Below are 19,834 nucleotides of genomic sequence, written 5' to 3'. Positions count from 1 at the left end.
CTGAAGCTTCAACCTTGAATTGCTGATGGCGCTGTTGTCTAAAGGTTCAGAAACAAGGAAAGACCAGGATATGGTTTACAGTGATACCAGGGAGGTAAAGGTAAAGGGACCCCTGACCATTAGGTCCAGTCGTGACAGACTCTGGGGTTGCGTGCTCATCTCGCATTATTGGCCGAGGGAGCCGGCGTATAACTTCCAGGTCATGTGGCCAGCATGACAAAGCCGCTTCTGGCAAACCAGAGCAGCACATGGAAACGCAGTTTACCTTCCCGCTGTAGCGGTTCCTATTTATCTACTTGCATTTTGACATGCTTTTGAACTGCTAGTTTGACAGGAGCTGGGACCAAGCAACAGGAGCTCACCCCGTCACAGGGATTCGAACCACCGACCTTCTGATCAGCAAGCCCTAGGCTCAGTGGTTTAACCACAGCGCCACCTGGGAACATACCACTAAATATCTCAATGGCTAACAAACATGTTTCCTCTATCCCTGCACCTCTTTCCTCTCATATTTTCTATTTTCCTTCCAAACTGGAAATTCCAGATGTTTCAGAGCATCAAAAATTAGCAAACTGAATCATCACAGAAACATCTCCGAATTATTTTGATTGTATAGTCTGGCATTCTGTCAAAACATCCTATGTACTGTATGCTTGTTCATTTTGTCCAGGTGTAGCTTCTCGGAGCTTCACAATTCATTCCTTAATGGGATAGGATTTGCTCTTTAGATCAAAGCAGAAAAATCCCTCCAGATGTTGCTGGATTACAACTCCCATCATCTCTGACCATTGGCACAGGATCCCCATCACTGTCGTAAATGGAAACAGGAAGTGGGGACTTGTATATGAAATCTATTGAATAAAAACACTTGAGTCCAGGAATGGTGTTTCTCTCTTTTATTTAAAAACAGTGCTTCATTACCATTTGCAAAGGGTGAAGAAGGGCTCCTCCCTTGCTTAGAGTTTATAAAAGCCAGCAACATGATCAATAATTTATACACATGGATAGTAATACAAAAAAAAGGAATAAAAGCTAAAGATCTAACTACTCCGACCTTCACAATTCCAGCTACTTGATAATAATAAGAGTAACCCAATGAATACTGTATGGTTTGAAAGCTACTGTACAATATGATACTTAACCAGGGGGTAGGGGTAGGGATGTTAGAGACTTCTACTTCTCCAGTGTCAACAGGGAAATGAGACCCTGGACAAGCAGCTTGGGCACCCTGGGAATTGATCCAGAGGAGGGGAGAGCATCTAACTACAATGCATCCTATGTCCCAAGGTGATCTGGCAAGGGAGAGGTGCAGGAGACACTGCAAGAATGGGCAAATCAGTTTGGGGCATTTCAGGCCTTGCACTGAAGAACTCGCAAGTATTAAACCAACCTGGGCAGTTAGTAAACTCTAAATTGTCTTGGTACTGCCCTACAGTCCTGCCTGACATTTGCCACTGGGCCAGGGTTTTGCCCCAGCTATTTACACATTATTATTATTTTTAAAAAAACAACTAACCCAAATTATATCTCCAGGATTACTTTTATCTCTTTTAGACTGTAGGCAGGGTGAGCTGCCCAAACTGCAATGCATGACTATTTTGAATATATAACTAGATTCCTTGACAAGTTGCTCATTAAAGCAGCAAGAACTGGACTCCATTCCTCCGCCACTGAAAGAGAGGAAACCAAGCAAGATGCTTCCAATCATTCCTTTAAAAACAAAAATGAAAAGAAAGAACACTATTAGCTAAGTGGCATGATGAAGACTACCAGCCAAATGAATACTCCAGTGGACGGCTTTGGGGCAGGGGGGGGAAACCTTGGCAGGAAAGATGGCAACTGCTGGTGAGCAGTTGTTGTTTTATTCCGTTTCCAATCCTCCTCAACTGGCAGTGTTTAGATTCAATTTATCTGGAAGGCCTCCTAATATGTACCTGGCCACAGCCTGGAAATGTCAACCCGGCAAAGTTACTGCAGAGGGTTACATTATTCCCAGTGTGTTCTTTCCTCACCGTTAGTTATGGCAGACAGCTCTGAAAACTTGACATCTTACTGCAGTTTGCTTCACAGAGGAGAATTGGGAGCGATGCACTGTGTGTCTTGGGATTAAACTGACCAGGGGAGGGTGAAGGAGAAGAACACCCGCAAAATACACGGAAAAGACCAGTTTCACTCGACAACCAGAAATCAGCTTGCCCCATTAACTGGAGGTTCCATTTCTTTTCATTACAGAATAAAAAGCAAATTTCAAAATAGGAAAAGGGAGGCAGGGAGTGGGCAGAGAAGGGTGGGCTGTTCAGACAATATCATCATCAAAATAGTGTTTTATGCAACAAAGAATCAACTCACACTGGTGTATACTACAAACATGTTTGACATTCCCAAGAGCATGACAAATAAAAGCACACACACACACACACACACACAAAACCTTTACACTGGTTCTTCACCTTGTTCGTTAGGGTTTTCGCTTTCCTATTTTAAAACCAGTGCAAACCGGCAACACCCTATTTTAGTCTCCTTGCCCACCAACCCCAAAAGAGCTAAGGATCTCTCAGATGCTGGCATGCTGAAGCACTGACAAAGCAGCATTATGTCTCCCAGATTCCCTTCCAACTCCCTCTTTAGGAGTGGGACACAGCAAAGGATACTTCGCCCAAATTTGGTTTCTACCCTTGAAATTTGAAGTGTTCCTCCACATCTATTCTAATATTGAGGGTTGCTCTTAGGAAGACCTGCAAAGCTTCAACTTTGAACCCACAGCGATAAAGGTGTTGCAGCCACTCTAGGAAGGATAACCGTATAATATCTTACTAAAAAGCTGCAATACAACAAGATCGGTTCGTTAAGATATTCTGAGGCTTTGGAGATGCCAGTAGATGGGAATGTATTGTCAAAGTGACCTCACTGACGAGCACAGAAGAGGGGAAGCCTTGTTATTTTGTTTAACAGGGAAGTGCCTTGATCAAAATCAGATTTCAGGGCATGCACGGCAGCTTAGATACGAGGCCAAGGTGGCCGATGCTCAAACCAGGAATGATTTGTAATGGGATGTGCTAGTAGGTCCACTTGGCCTTTCATGACCAGCACTCAGTGGTGCTCAGCTTCCTTAATGGAAGAATTACATAGGCTGGAAAATCCATTTGCATCCAAACCACCTGATATTTCAAATGCAAGAGAGCTATGCAAACTGCATCTTTTCTCCATAATGCTAACAGAAGGCTCCCCTCATATGTGGCTGGTAAGGCAGTTCAGAGGTATTTGCTGTGTCTCATTCCCCTAGCAGGAGCCCAATCCTAACCCCCCAAAAAAACTCCCCCTCCCATCCACTTTGTGATGGAAACAGACTTCGGAGAATATGACACTAGAAAATTTATGCAAGTTGTAAAACCTGACCTTCCTCTTAATTTTCCTTGATTTCATGTTAGCCCTGACACCCCACTCCCCTATTCCATATTTTCAACCTAACTAAAATATTTATATACAAAAACCAACAGAAATTGTCATAAACAGCAACAAACCAAACTTTGGCTTGAAAAGCAAGACAACAAAAACAAAACAAAAACAAAAAGTGGCCAATAGGCTGGCAGTTTGGTGTCGCCTTGTTCCAGAGAATCAATATGGTTAAGAGTCTCTAGCTTAATTCAGATGTCCTTCTTGCTTCAGGAATCCTGTTCAGCATCCTTGGTGCTCTCTGGCAAGCGCTAAGAGGGCACTACAGGAGTGGGAGCAGATGATGCAAGTTATGTGTGGGTTGGGTCAGCGAACCTCCTCAATAGCGGCAACAAAGTGTCTCCGTTCCTAAGCTAGCATCACTGGTGGTGAGCAGATGATGGCAGAAGTTGAGAAGGCTTCAGCTACAAGTCCACCCCTAGCTACCCTTTTGGAGGCGAAAGGTCACCCAGTACCAATGTAGACAGGCCAAGGAGCCCAAGGAAATTGTGCTTCTATAACATGTAGGGTTTTTCCAGGACAAAACTTCAGAGAGTTTGCAAGAGGTGCTGAGAGAATCAAGAAAGCTTAGAGGGCAAAGCAGGTCCTCATCTGCCCCTTTTAATTTCCAAATGTTGGCGGCAGATATTTGGGAGCAGAGGCTTGCTTGTCATCACACTCATGCTTCTATAGCAATTTACAAGATAACCCACTGCATAATAAAAAGGACATTCCATGATATTAAAAAAATGTAAAGGAGGGGGGGCTCCCTGGGCTAAGGGTCTTTTTGAAGACCTCACAACCTGCACTTCATATCCAAGCTGAGCAGTATGGACACAGATTTCTCTCCAGAGAGGCAGAAGATGACCCACAAAAGGCTCTGTGTTACATAATAAGTCAGAAGTCTTCCATTTATAAATCAAGTTTTGAAATATATTTCTGCTTGTCCCCAGATGCTGAAGTTATACAAGGATTACTTTAAGTAGAGTTTTGCAACACAAAATATCGTTCCCACTGCCTCCGCTGCTTTTCTAGGTTCATAATCCAGGCCACATTCTTCTCTTGATGCAGTTTTTTTGGTGGCATACTTGCAGCAAAGCTAAGTATCTTAGCGTGAAAAGAAGAAGGATCTTGGACACTGGGTGACAGAGTGGCACTGGTGCAAGCTTCCCCCCCCCCCCACCGTTCTTCTATAACTTCAGGGTGTGCACGACATGGCCATCAGATTCCTTGTTATTGAAGATGTAACTCTCCACCATGGCTTCAAGTTCTGCGGTCGTTGTCCCACATCTGCTGTTCCTCCAGAAAAGAAGAGGGGAAGGACAGGAAGAGAGGAAGACCATAGCAAGTGAAAGAAACTATAAGGACAGCCTTGGTAGTGGACGTCAATCACTAAAGGGGGCGGGGCTTATGTATAGAAGCAGTAAGATCATAAATGTATTTCAAGTCTTGTCCCCCTAAAACCATTAACAGACAAAGTCTTTGGGCAGTTTTGAGGAGTCTTGTCTTGAAAACTCTAAAATCTTGACACTTCTAGAACTGTCCTGAGCCCATGTTTGCCAGGTGATGATAAAATGGGAACATTTTGCGTTTCCAAACAGCATGCAGGTTCCAGCTGCAGCCAATCAGCACTGCCCTTTGCAGGCAGAGGGGCTATTCCTTGTGTATCGCAGGCCTCAGGCACCAGACCCAGGTAAAATAAAACGTCTGCATGTTCCTGATTTAGTCCCATGATATTGGTTCCTAATGGTGCTCCTTAGCACTATTCATTTCTTTTTATGATTGGTAGGATAAGCTACGCATATACACACATGGAAATGCATTATGTTTACCACAGTTTTTTAAAAAAACAAAACCAAAAAAACCCCAAAATGCACAATCTTTGGAACAAAAGAATTAAAGGCAGAAATTTAAAGGAAAAATACATATTCAAAGAACATAGTGAGGTATAAAAAAGTATTTCTCTTGTTTTTTTTCTTTTGTTTTCCTCCTCTTCTTGCTATAGAGTTCCTCTACTAGTAAATATTGCAATAGCCAGGCCTCATGAACTGGGGGGGCTGTCCCACTTGCAGGGGGCTCATGTCACTTCAGTAAGGGGCGAATCGGCTGTAGCCACCTCGGTATAAACTTGCCTGCAGAAGATAAACAGACAGGGGCAGGGGAAAGATGGTGGTTAGGTGGCAGTCTCCAGCATGTGTCTATGAATATTAAGCCCCATTTACACTTCTTAGACCAAGAGCAGACAATCTGTGACAATGATAGACCCTGCCCTCCTAGCCTCCTAAAGGTAAAGGGACCCCTGACCTAGGTCCAGTCGTGACCGACTCTGGGGTTGTGGCGCTCATCTCGCATTATTGGCCGAGGGAGCCAGTGTACAGCTTCCAGGTCACGTGGCCAGCATTACAAAGCCGCTTCTGGCAAACCAGAGCAGCACATGGAAACGCCGTTTACGTTCCCGCTGTAGCGGTACCTATTTATCTACTTGCACTTTGACGTGCTTTTGAACTGCTAGGTTGGCAGGAGCTGGGACCAAGCAACGGGAGCTCACGCTGTCGCGGGGATTCAAACTGCCGACCTTCTGATTGGCAAGCCCTAGGCTCAGTGGTGTAACCCACAGTGCCACCCGCATCCCTACAAGTTCTAGTAGGCTACTAGTTCCTCTTTATTGTTGATCTGTGCCCTTCTGGTTCCTAAGCCAGTTCCTTTGAGCGTCACAGCATGGATCTCTGGGAGCCAGCATAAAGAGCCGAGTCTACATGACTTAAAAGCTAAACCGAAAGTTGCTCTCAAGGAATGGAAGATCATGAGAAGACAGACTGCTTGTAGAATAACCTGGGAACGCTTGAAAGCAGAACCCAAGGAAGCTGGGGGCTGTTATAGCTCAGCTTCCAAACCAACCATTAGGAATAATTTACACAGCCCCTCATGCAAACACAACTCAATAAACCAATGTCCAGTTTAAAACATGTTACTTCTGATGCTTTGCTTATAACACATGACATTATCTAGAGACACTATTGCAGGCCAAGGTCTCTTGGTAAAATAAAATTTAAAAACAAAAACAAAAAACCACTGTGAATGTGAGAGAAAAGGCATACTCACCACAGCGCCAACTCCATAGCTAGCGGCAGGGGCAAGGGCGTGGTAAGGGTCTGCTGTGTACACCCTGCCGTAACTGAAGAAACAGAAGGGGAAGGGGGCAAAGTCACTTCATAGACTTACAAGACATCTGCTTCATCAAAGAAACAAGAAGCTGTATGGTCCCTTTTCTCAGCTCTCCATATCCAAAGAGGCAACTTATTTCAAGAAGGAATTCTTGAGTTGATACATGGGGCCGCTAACTCTAAATACTCAGAAATAACGAGCACCCAAATAGTAAAATTAAATTAAAACTTTGTCCTTAGAGAGCCAGTGTGGTGTAGTGGTTAAGAGCAGTAGACTTGTAATCTGGTGAACCGGGTTCGCGTCTCTGCTCCTCCACATGCAGCTGCTGGGTGACCTTAGGCTAGTCACACTTCTCTGAAGTCTCTCAGCCCCACTCACCTCACAGAGTGTTTGTTGTGGGGGAGGAAGGGAAAGGAGAATGTTAACGGCTTTGGGACTCCTTCGGGTAGTGATAAAGTGGGATATCAAATCCAAACTCTTCTTCTTCCTTAAAAAAAGTCATTCTGGACTGCTTTTGCCCATGGCAAGCACGTATTTTGATACCTACTATGAAAAGTTGCCTTTTGTTCCAACATGAGAGGGTCATGATTTTAGATTTCAAGAAATCCTGAATCCTGCAACCCATAAAATGGCTACAACTGATCATTCAGGTAGGCAGGTAGGCAAGTGTGAGTCTTGCAAGGAATGAGGCAGACACCATGCTTGCCACCTTAAGACACCCATGGAAGAGGGAGCAAGTGATGATGTGGAACTATATGCTTAGAATGCACCCATCACGTAACAGCTGCTAGCTACACCGCCCAGTTGGAAGTGGTGCTTTTAAAGTTTGCATCCAGGGTGTGTTGGGAAGCATGGGGCAATGGGGGGCTGGGATAGAACAATACCCTTTGATCCCCAGGTACACCGGAACCACCCCCTCCTTACATACCCATCGCTGTAAGCCGCTGCAGCGGCTGCAGCAGCAGTGGCTGCCGTTGCGGTAGCAGGCTGTGCATATCTGTAGGCTGCATATCCGCCCTGCAGGAAAGAAGAGAACTGACTTTATAGATATCTGTCCCCTCAAACAAAGTGGAGTCATTCATACATACAACACATAGAGAGGAAGTGTTTCAAACTGCATCGACTCCGATGTCACATTAAATCATGAGAGGCTGCCCAACCCCCTTGCCTATTTTGTCGTTCCCCCATCCCCAAGTGGCGGAGGGCAAATTCCGCATCACACATGTCTCTGTCAGACGATTCGGATGGAAGAGACTCTGCTATGGTAGTCTCTGCAGGAGGATGAATCGGCAAGAAAAACAAAAACAGAGATGCTGTCATCCCACCCCGTGACATAACCACTGTAAAGAGAGTTCCTTGGGAGGGAGCAAGTGTCACAGATTGTTATCATTTTAACCAGAATAATGCAGAATAACTCAAGAGATTCTCCTACTTTATTGCTGTTAGTTGAGGGAAGGGGAAGGTTTCAAGCACAGATCCCTCAAGAGAGGCATCAAGATGCACATATCTTGAGTTCACCAGCTTCATGGCCCTGACCTTCTGGGCTAGCCAGAACCGAAAGGGTAGATAACCCAAGAGAGAAGCAACCAACAGAGTCATCCCTTAGGGAAGCAAATGTATAATGCAAACTGCATGGACACACACACACACACACACACACACACACACACAGGAAAAGAATTTTCCCCAAGTAGGTTTGCTTAAATTGGATGGAGGTCTGAAATTCATCATTACAGGCACATGTACAAGGTGAAGTCAACATTTGAGAGGCAAATTCTAGACATGAAAATGCATGTTGAAATGAAATCTCAAAAGCAGACTGTTAAGATCAAGCCCTATGTGTCTCCAAAGAACTAAAATGCCATCATATGGATGGACTTCCTTCCTGCCATTTCATTCTCCCCAATTTCTTCAGTCAATTCAGAATGCCACCCCCCTCTCTGTGTGTGTGTGTTTCCAGCCTCTTCTTGCTATGCCAAAGTTTTCCCACTTAAGTCTCTGCAGCAGCACTTTCTTGCTTAGGACAAAGACTATGACTGAGTCTTAGCTTGTAAGACCCTCCACTTATCCTTTATGACATACCATGTTTGTAACACACAGTCTTCATCAGCGAAAACCAGCTTGCTTTTCTCATCCCTCCATTAAACCCTCCACAAATCCTTTACACATTCTATAAACCATTTCCTGGACTACCACTACCCCATCTCTTCTAGGTATCAGCTGCTAGTCACATTTAAGCTCCCCTCACCAAGCCTCAGAACCCCATTTTCTCTCATTCATGCAACTACCTGCCCACACCCCCAACTTCTCCCTTGCACAAAATTGCCAGCCTATCTTAACCTGAAGTCTTTAAAGAGGCTCAAGTTCATGTCTTCATGTTGTACAGCCACAAGCTGTTAGTGTTATTGATATTAGTAAATATTGCTTAAGAGTAAGACATTATGAAGAGACATTAATCACACTTTCTTCAAATGCGTGGCTCAGATGTACAGTATGATTTTATGGGACACCTGTGCTTTGTTGCTGGACCTTTTATTTTATTTTAATTGTTCTTTGAATACAATTTAACTTTTAAAAACACTAGCATGTTCTAGGCCCCCATTGCAAACATGAGAAGGAAGCTTCTTATTGCATCTTTTTATTTTATCATATTGATAAAATTGATCTTCTTATTGCAAATTTTACTCGACCAATGACATAATTAAGACAAATGATGTAAATCAGCTTGAAAATGATATCCCATGGAATGGAGAGACACATAGCTGCCAAGTTTTCCCTTTTCTCGCGAGGAAGCCTATTCCGCATAAAAGAAAATCCCTTAAAAAAAGGGATAACTTGGCAGCTATGGAGACATGCCTCTTTTCTGAAAGTTCTACCTCAACATTCACTCAAATGGCTTATACAGAACAGAAATTATAACAGCAAATCATGCAGCTTGAAACTACTGTCACTGAGTTAAACATCCTCTGTGTAAATAAAGAAGATATTGTGCAGGTTCTCAAGCTTGCATTGTGCCAATAACCCAATAATGCCAATAACTCAAAAGATTTCGGAGAAACTAAAAAGAATACTAACATTCCTGCAACCAACCTAGGGTTCATTCAATAAAAATATGCCATTTCACTTCACTTGGGATCAAAATAGCAACTACTAACTAATGAAGTGAACCACAAGGCTGCAAAAGCCATGCTTTGTCCCATCTATTGCATAGTATTGCTATGCAGGGACAATTGTAACTTTCATTTTATACTTCTGTCTTTTATTGGAGTTACTGTATTTCGAAGGGGGGGTGCAAGGAAGAGGGCAGCCTAAAACAAAAGAATGCAGATGTGTTAGAGGTATGGAACAGATTTATTATGAATGCAAATTCAGTATGAACACAATAGTATCTCCTCTCCATCTAGCTATTACAGGTGGAGAAGTTCATAGTAAATATTGCAATTTTTTCAGTTGTTCCACTTCTGCAGTGTACAAACCCTTTGGAAATGACTAATCTTCAAAGCTCTATTGGAGGGGGGGGGGTCCTTCTCCTTGATTCACATGCAAGTTGCTTTACCATTAAGATAAATTCCAAAAATAGGCACCAAAATAGTCCCCCTGCTACAGCAGAGTGGAGAATTGCTCTATTGCCTCTCCCTAAATAGGGAAATGACATGACACTAAGCCTCCCACAGTAGCTGTTTTAATTCTTTGTTAATCCCATTGTGCTGCTCACCAGTAGCTAAGAGAGAATTTTACAGTGAGCAGCAGATCAAAGTAAGCTTTGATACACATTCGCAGCAATCACCCCCCTTTTTTTTTCCTTTTTCAAAAATCAGGCTGCAGAACTACCAATGCATCTGATATTCAGGCATGCTCAGATTTAGCCATTTCTGTCTTTGGCAGCAGTGACGGCTGAGCAGCTTGCCTCAAAATGTGCCCATTTTGCGCTCCTTTCCCAAGATATTTTTCTACTGACATTTCAGATAATCAGTTGTGTTCGGCAGGATTGTGAACATGAGGACAAGATGCAGTTTGAAAAGAAGGAAAGGTTTCCCCCGTTTCAGTCTCTTTAACTTGCATTTCTTGTAAAGGAACAAAACAAGGCGGAATCAGGGTGGGAAAAGGGAATGGTGTAACATTTATTAATCAAATTTGAGAAAGAAAATGAAAACTAAGCATGCCGACATTTGGAACTAAAAACAACCAGCAAAATCACCACGTTCAGACTGATATTGGCTAGTTCTATCTATCCCAGCATTCTCTTGGGACAGCAGTTTGCCCTAGACTCTACCACAAGCTTGGTGTGAAGTACACAGCCTCAATAACTAGAGCGTGCAGCCACAAAGACCTGCTATTACGGAAACAGTCAGTCACCACTGGAGTTAACAGTGCATACCTTAAATAAGTCCCATGTACACCCCAAAATAAATAAATAAATACAAACAAAATATCCCACCCTAACCCTGACCCACACCACAAATGTTAATAATTATAACAAGCAATAACCCATCTGTTATATCAGAGAAGGGAACAGAGACTCCACTGAGAGATTTAGAGTGAGATCTTAACATTTCTTCAGCTGACTGCAGAACGAATTGGGGGGGGGGAGGAAAAAATAATTCATTGGAAAAATGAAGTTTAAAAGGGTGGTGTGTATTTTCTGGTAAGCGTGCACTTATGCAGAGGTGAAATACAAAATGACGTGTGTGGACGTGTGAATGTCTGCATCAGTGTTGATGCAAAAGACTGCAAATTGTTACTATGGATGTGTTAAATGAAGTCAAGAGCTGGGATTAAATGAATCTCTAACATGCTCCTCACTGAAGAGGAAGGAGCATGTACAAGTAGCTGTTTGTGTTGATGGTGCTTGCTTGAAATTAAGCAGGTCATAATGCAACAAGAAGAAAAAAAATGTAATGAATTTCTTATTTCTCCAGACCATAGGAATGTTTTAGATGTGTGTCTGTGAAACAGACATGTAAAATCCTGGTGCAAGGTTCTTCACGTAGCAGGACTTTCTGGACTTTTTTGCACTACTCTGAAGTTATTTGAAATTCCTTAGAACATGCATAGGGGACCCTGCAAAACATCACCCTCCTACGGTTATGGCTTGTCCACAGCTCTTCCAGAAGAGACCTGCTGACTAGATCACATAGGATTATCCTGTTCTACCCACCTCCTACCCTCAAGTATTATTTTACACTTCTCTGCAGCTACTCACAAATAACCCTAATCATCACAGGACAGCCTTAAAAGCAATATTGAGTTTTCTTGTCAAACAGTGAAAGGGACAGATCATGACCAGCTGTTCCATATTTCTCTGCAGCTGGGCAGTAATGAGCATATGTTTAAAATTATTTAATCTCAATTTCTAGGTGACTTGTGCCAAATCGTCCAAATTTCAATTAGGTAAAGGACATTGACCGCATTGTCATCACCTTCAAAACCAATTGAGTTTAACTGTGAGCAAGCGATGCCAGATTCCTTTCTGCCATAAGCAAGGCTGCCACAAGGCCTCTATCGTGAAGAGGAAGCAAGGCAGGGGAGGGAAGCAATGAGGTCGCGGCTGCTTAATGAGCAAATGTATGGTAAAGGAAAGGCTCTTCACACTGTATGGTTATCTGCTTCAGCATGAGGTCATATAAATGAGATCAGCAAGGACAGGTGCTGCTTTAGCAAAGTGGGAAGCTGTCTTTAATTATGCTTTCCCATCCCATGTCTACATAAAGAGCCCTACAAACTTGGGTTGTAGAGTTCTCATCTATCAGTCACATGGGATATCCTGAGCAATGTGGCAAAAATACACCAAGCTCAATTATTCTGCTTTCTGGAGGGCAACTGAAAAAGCAGGAATATAAACCACAGCTCAGCAACCAAAGGCATAGCGAAACACCTCTCTGGATATTTGAGTATCCCCCACAAAACAGCTGTGGTTTCAGTACCTTTTTCAATCAATACAAACACTAGTTCAGCCAAACCAAAGTTTCAGTGAATACTGAAAGTATTGTAGGGGCTTTTGGGTACAGTAATAACTTTGCCATGTTAACTTTTTATACCTCTTCACTTTACAAGGGTATGGGACAAATGCTTTCCATAGCAAAGTCAGGAAATGATGCAATCGTTTATTTTATCAATATGCAAAGAAGCTTTCAAGTTGAAGAATTGTCTGATATGAACACAAGGACCATGCTTTTACACACACATACTTCTTGTGATTATTTTTGCAGTGTGAACCCTTAAGGCCTAGTATAAACTACATGGCTCCAGAGTTGATCACACACTGATATTCATGGTATTGTAGAGAAACACACACAAACCACAACCATGATCCAAAATATGATTTCTGCTCCTCTCTCCTCTTGTCATGTCTTACTGTACCCTGAAGACAATGATACTATAAGAATTTTGCAGATACTGGTGCTTTAAGGTTTTGGCATACTTGAGCACCATCTTCTAGTTCTTTTTTGTTTTCAAATAATAGTCATAGATTCCTTGCAATGTCAAAGCTGCACATAATACATTCTTTCTTCCATGTGCACAGTCGTGACCATTCCAGAGTATGTGCCCATATGGAAAAAAAAATATAATGTGTGAACTGGATGTCACACCATCTGCATACGACAGCAGCAGCAATTCCTATGAATGTAGCAGCAGTGGGTGGGGCAACCTATTGCGACCACAGGGATTGCCTTTGACCATATCTGTGAGCTGTCAGGGCATAACTTGGGAAAGCTGAGACTGCTTTCGTGGAGAAAAACGCTGAGTGTAAAGTAGCTTAAGCCACGTTCAGATACAGCATTTCACCTCCTCTGGGACACTTAATCCCATTTATAAGGTTTTAGGGAGTTTCAAAAATGTATTTACAGCTGGGTAGTGGTGGTAATTTTCCCGACAAACCAGAGCCATAGCATCAAATTTTTAAGATGACAACAATACTCTGTAACACAACATAAATGTGAAACTAAGTGAACTAGAGACAATCATTCAGGGTAAGCAGCAAAGGACATTTGCTGGAATTCTATGTGAACCAGCTTCTTGTCTCTAGGGCACCATCAGGACACCACTTATGTTGTTGACAGTTGCCAAATCTCAGAAAATAACTCCAGCCAATTGTTTTGATTTATTTATTTATTTATCTATCTATCTCTCTCCCCCCCCTTCCTTCCTTCTCTCAGAAAATAACTCCAGCCAATTGTTTTGATTTCTTTTTCTTTCTTTCTTTCTTTCTTTCTTTCTTTCTTTCTTTCTTTCTTTCTTTCTTTCTTTCTTTCTTTCTTTCTCTCCTACCTTCCTTCCTTCCTTCCTTCCTTCCTTCCTTCCTTCCTTCCTTCCTTCCTTCCTTCCTTCTCTCAGAAAATAACTCCAGCCAATTGTTTTGATTTCTTTCTTTCTTTCTCTTTTTCTTTTTCTCTCACCTTCCTTGCTTCCTTCTTTCAGAAAATAACTCCAGCCAATTGTTTTGATTTCCTTCCTTCTTTCTTTCTAACCCTCAAATTCAAGTGTCTACTTCCAAATTATGTAACAGATAACAGAATGGGATTTAACCAACGCCCAGCTTTTCTTGCAAAACAGTAAGCAGGTATGCCCTGTATGAAGCATGATTATAGAACAGGAAAAGAGAGAATGAAAATATGCTTCTGCTGCACTGGTTGTGTATGGGTGAAAAATCAAGGAACTTGCCTGGTTGCTAGCCTTCTACTTTGGTTTAGGAAAGTTGCCCTATTTGTTATGAATGTATGGTTTGTGCAGCACTGAGATGTACTGGAGTTTTGATCACATGCTCACAAATGTATGTTGGCCTTAAAAAAAAAAGACTCTGTTCCCATCTCTAATTTGATGTTGGAACTGTTAGTATTAATTCAAGGTTGTTGTTTTTTCACTGCAATCCACAATCTGATTGGTTGGCAGGTCACACTGGCACTCCTACCTGAGGTATTTTAGCGCTAATGATTGGTTCCTGTAAGACTATTCTATAACAGAACACAGGAAGAGCAGTTCAAAAACACAGCTGTGGAAGGAAATAATCACACAAAAAGCCCAAAGGGCTTACCAGCCTTTTCTTTCCAGAGGATGCAAGCACGCTTTTCATATATATGATTGGTCTTTTAAGTCAGCTGCTCTTGCAAAGTAAACCCATGCTAATGGAAGCTGTTAGTTCTCATACCTATCCTCTGCACCCTGGGGCTAGTTACCTGCATTTTTAATGCCAGAAAGCAATAAACCTTGTGGGACAGCCTTTATCATGAAAACAAAGTAGCTAAGCAGGATGATTGCCTCAGAGGAAAAAAAAGAGAGAGGAGAACAGAAAAAACGACAGTAAAATTTGAGAACAGAATGAGAAGCCAGTTTTCTCTATTTGCTCTTCTCTGCCTTTGTATCATCCCCTCTCTTGCTTCTTCAGTTTGTTGCCACCATCTAAACTTCACGGGGGTGACTTTGCAGTCTAGGGTCCAAAAAGGTTTCCTTCACTACCTTCCTAGAACAGGTACACAACATTGATACCCTTGTCATTCCCCTTACAATACCTATTTTCCCAGAGGCAGGAAAATGAATAGCTAGCAAGTTGTTACAAGTAAACAGCACTCGTTTTGATTCATGCCAATTAAGACAGCAGAAAGCAGATTGCTTAGAAGATATGACTGAGATGTAGCCATACATTTCAGTTCAGCTGGCAATGAAAAGCAATGGGAAAAGCTTGGTTAATCTACCTTGAGAGACTTCATTTACTCTACCGGGTACTTCTGTTCTCTTCCTCAACCCCACAAAAGTATGGAATCTACATTGTCTATAGCTAAATGACCCATCAATGCCATTTTAGGCCTCAGGCATATTTCAGTGCCAAGGGTACTATGCAATAAAAAGAGGCGTGCAGATTCTATATACTACTAAAATAGCTGCCTGCCAAAAACAGGTCAGGTTGGGGAAAAAAACCTTTCAACAAGAGTGGGGAAATTACCACACCTGACACCTTTCTTGTCATTCGCATCTCTGGCTGTGCCAAGGGATGATGCTAAGCAAAAGATGCTATTCATTTGCTTGTCTCCTCACTGCATGACTAGTATCCAGCTGTCTCCTCTGAATGTGACAGCAATTTAGGAGCGCTAGCGGAAACCCAGGGTCATCCTTTTGCATTTCTACACAAATTACATATAACAGAATCTGGCCAAGGTAGGAAGATCCACAAGTAAGTGATGCCTGCATTGAGTTGAAATACCACCATCACAATGGGATTTTCTATGTTTAGCCAGAGTGTATCCCACTTGCTGTAGCTAGCCTACGCAGGACAAATGTCACCTTATGAAGTTGACCAGAAGCAACTGAAGGCTGCCCCATTCATCACCAAGGGATACATTTAAACAATGACATAGTTTTTAAAATGAGGCTATTTTCTTTAGTAGGAAAAAACACTACATTCTCCTGTCCTAACTATACTATAACTACAAGGTCTCTGTGACATCAAAGCTGTACATCTGCTGCCACTATTCAAATTAATACAAAGTGGGTGATATTGGGCTAAGTTTTATTGTCAGCAGATGCATATGGGAAGATTATTTTAACCTCTCTTATAAAGTGCGTGAGAGAGAAAGTACACCCCTAGTTATTCCGCTTATGAGCCAGTAATCTTTGAGCTTTGCTTGAGATGCACATGTAAATCAGAGTCCAAGAAATTCTGTGGATCTGGCTGGCTTCTTAAATCACATGGGAATGCAATACATCACATAGGTAATGAAAAGTTTCAAGAGGAACAGTAGGATGACTACCTTTTACCTAACACTTTTGCTCAGGGGAACTACAGAGAACTTAACTATGGGCCAGAAGGTACCATTATATTCAGGGAATGAAGGAGCAATATGCTACCTTTAAGTTACCCTGATACTGGACAAAGGCAAACATTTTCTAAGAAGGCTTAGCATTCACATTTCTACACTGCGTAGGCTTTGTAAACCTTGAGTTCTCTAGGCTCCCTACATCAATAAAACCTTCGAAAGGTCCCAAGAGGGGAATGTAAAGAAGTGATGGAAAGGAAAGATCTGAGGCCCAATCAATCCTGTTATCTATTCATTATTTTTTTTTAGGGTTGAAATTATGCCAATCGGAGATGCACGGGCAAGAAGTTTCAATTTGGTAATCATCTCTCAGGTTGATTAGCAGCATATACCGTACCTGTGTGAAGAGGACACTCAACCTTGTAAATTGACCCTGGCAACGGTTAGAAAACCTAGAGGCACAGCAGGTCTTGCGCCCAGGGGCAAGTGCAGTGACAGAGAAACATGCTTGCATTCTTAAATATATAAATGTATATATCCACAAGGAAGAAGAAAATCAAAAGTAAATTATATTTGAAAAACAAACTAAAAACATCAGCAACAACAACAATAACAAAAAAAAAGGCTGGCTTATCAGGGGGGGTTGGGGATGAAAAGGTTCCGGTGTGTGTACTTACATAGAGGTCAGCACCGTAAAATCCGTCCTGGTAAACCACACTGCAGAAAATCCACACAAAAACAAAACAAAAACAAAACAAAAAGAACAGAAAACACATTCCGGTTATTGAGGACGGCAGCATGCACATGCATTTTACACAGGCAGGTGATGTATGAAACCATAACCTGGGCTTTCGGGCAGGAGCAAATCAGCAAGAGATTGTGTGTGCGCACGCACGCTAGACAGCTCCATGTCATCCTCCACAGCATGCAGGCGGGCAGGGCAGAAGGGGAGACAGTATGCAAAGGGGGGGATGGGGAAAGAACAATCCTCGTATCGTCATACAAAATAGAGTGTTGTCTTTCTTTTCTTTTTAAAGGACCCAGTGCCCTGAAGATGAGAAACACGACTTGAGAAACCTTGCTTCTAGCTGGTAACTTGGACCAGGGTTTTAGTTAACCCTCTAAAACACATGGACAAACTGGCTTCATAACTGGCTTCATGTAATGGGCTTCAGATAGTACCAACAAGTTCTTTAGGAGGAGTTCATCAAGGGCTGGAGTCCACCTAGGTCAGAAGCACACCAAAAGTTGCGTATAATTATGCATCTTGCACCCTTGTGCGATCACTTTCTGATATCCATACATCACCTGTTATATACCCTGTACATTAGACATGCGAAAAGATTCGGCTGGTCACACAAGCATGCAAAGTACTTTAAAAGTACTGATTTAACACCTCAGGGTGGGGTGGGGTGGGGTGGGGGATCCAAATAAATAAACTCTTGATCCAGGCAGGCACAGCTACATGTAACCAAGAAAGAAATACCCACAATGCATTGCTTTCAAAAGCGGAGATAATTAGGCGGCTGATCTAAGGTCCAAAAATTGAAAAATAAGGGGAATCCCTGATAGTAACGACACATTCCACAGCAGAGAGCAGCACCTGGAGAGTTTAGGTGAACAGAAGCTCTCATTTAACAGCCACTAATTAGTTTCTCCCAGCACCTCCAGAAGCGAAAAACTGAAGACGTGAAAGCCCCAACACTTACTGCAATATTTCATAGTATAAAGCACTTTGCTTTGGCAGGGCAGGGGACCAGGGGAGGACAAGGAAGGAAAAGAGGGTTTGCCACAGCCCTGGTTATGAATACATGCTTTAGCATTGCACAGCTTTCTCCTGCTTTATTCCTTCGGATAAGCTGTATGCTAAATCACTCATATTAAAAAGCATTAGTTCTCCATATATGAGATCCTTGGGTGCATGTCTCTGGCTTACCAGTTAATGTTATCACAGGCTAGGAGGAAGGAGGCAGTGTTACTTGTAATTTTTTCCATATGCCGACTGGAGTACAAAATGATGCCAAGATTCTCCCACTCTGATCACAACATACCCACCTACAGGAAGTTACAAACAACAAGGCCAGTATAGCTTGACTGTAAGTCTGCCTTATGATCATCAGGCTTCTACAGTGATGAAAGTTTAAGTGATCAGGTGGTATCCAGCCTCATTATGGTCATAATCCATTCCCTATGGATAAAGTGGCACTTTGATCTACAAAAACACAGCTGATGTGGACAAACAGGCTTGATGACACTAAGTTAACAAAGAAAGTAACACTGATTTGGCAGCGAGAAGAAGGCCATATGGTAGCTACAAGGAAGAAAATCAGGGGCCTTTCATTTCTGGGTTGAGTTTATCAGATCCATCTTGTTAACAAAGTATGCAAGCGACACCTTGTATAAGAATGAGTTACAGAGAATCTAGTGGTTTGCTAAATTTCAATAGTTTACCAGATGGATAAAAACACTCAGCTCTTATAAAGGTTCATTTTAAAACACTTGGGGGAGGGAATAAAAGTTATGTACTACCTAGCAGCAAGTGATTATGCCCTCAGAAAAAGAAACTTACTTGCTTCACGAGCAAAGCTGTCTCTCCCTTCCTGGCCTAGTATACTGAGACAAATTGTACCATCAAAAAGTCTCTTTTCTCTACCAGAAGGAACCAAAACTCTTTCTTTGTCATCTGCTGTACAGGAGTTTCCTGATTACAGCCGCGACAGAAGGTGAGTTATTGGTCAATTTTACAAAATTAACTAGTACAGTTATGGGCAGTTTGAGGGAGCAGCTTGCTTACTATTGTCTTTCCCCAACCAGTGTATAATTTAACATCACTTGAAAAGACACAGTTCTATCTCTATCCTGAGACCCATTTTGGATCGGAACTGTGACACTGTGCTGGATTTAAATATTCAATTTAAATCTTATTGAGATCTTGAAGATGTTCTCCCATGTACTATCAGGGACAACATCTTATCTAGGAACATTCTAGCCGTTACTATCAGGGATAACAACAAGCACAGCAAACAACCTACACATTGAATCAGTGCAAGAGGGATACTACAGGATTAATTCATGGGGGAAATATCAGAGGACTGCTCTAGAAATTCTTCCTGTACAGATCAAGAAGGATGCTCCACACAGGTATTTGCTACTAATGAGAGTGGAACAGTAAGCAAGTTATAAATATACCATCTTCTATGGTAAAAGAAATGAAAAGCTGGCAACTGCATATTGCTCCCCTTAACTCATTTTAAATTCTGGGCACAGCAATCCAATCTCGTTAGTTATTAAGATGTTCCAACTGAACTACCATGACCCAGGGCATTCCTATATATCACTATGACAGCAGACCAGGAATGGGGAACTTTTTTCTGCTGAAGTCCATGGTTCCTCAGTTATAATCTATGCTAGTAGTAGGCAGTGCCAGAGCCAAGGTCAAAAGAAGGCAGACTCCCCATTTTTCCTACTTCCAATCCCAGTGCCACTGG

At 42.3% G+C, this 19,834-nt stretch overlaps 1 protein-coding gene across 22 annotated transcripts in view; it reads right to left on the bottom strand.

Annotated features, from left to right (window-relative positions):
• Positions 1 to 881: 881 nt before the first annotated feature.
• Positions 882 to 19,834, bottom strand: part of RBFOX2 (RNA binding fox-1 homolog 2) — a 184,047-nt gene continuing 165,094 nt past the window's right edge. For 9 of the 22 annotated variants that reach the window (XM_060279870.1, XM_060279873.1, XM_060279869.1 and 6 more), the window contains one exon: positions 7,621 to 17,063. In XM_060279870.1, the coding sequence (XP_060135853.1) occupies positions 16,799 to 17,063 (265 nt within the window). In that variant the 3' untranslated portion in view covers positions 7,621 to 16,798. The other 13 variants (XM_035127274.2, XM_035127273.2, XM_035127280.2 and 10 more) reach the window with 7 other exon arrangements.

This window comes from Zootoca vivipara, chromosome 10 (assembly GCF_963506605.1).
Source record: "Zootoca vivipara chromosome 10, rZooViv1.1, whole genome shotgun sequence".
In the NCBI taxonomy this organism is placed as follows: Eukaryota; Metazoa; Chordata; class Lepidosauria; order Squamata; family Lacertidae; genus Zootoca; species Zootoca vivipara.
This window is presented reverse-complemented; position numbering and strand designations above follow the sequence as displayed.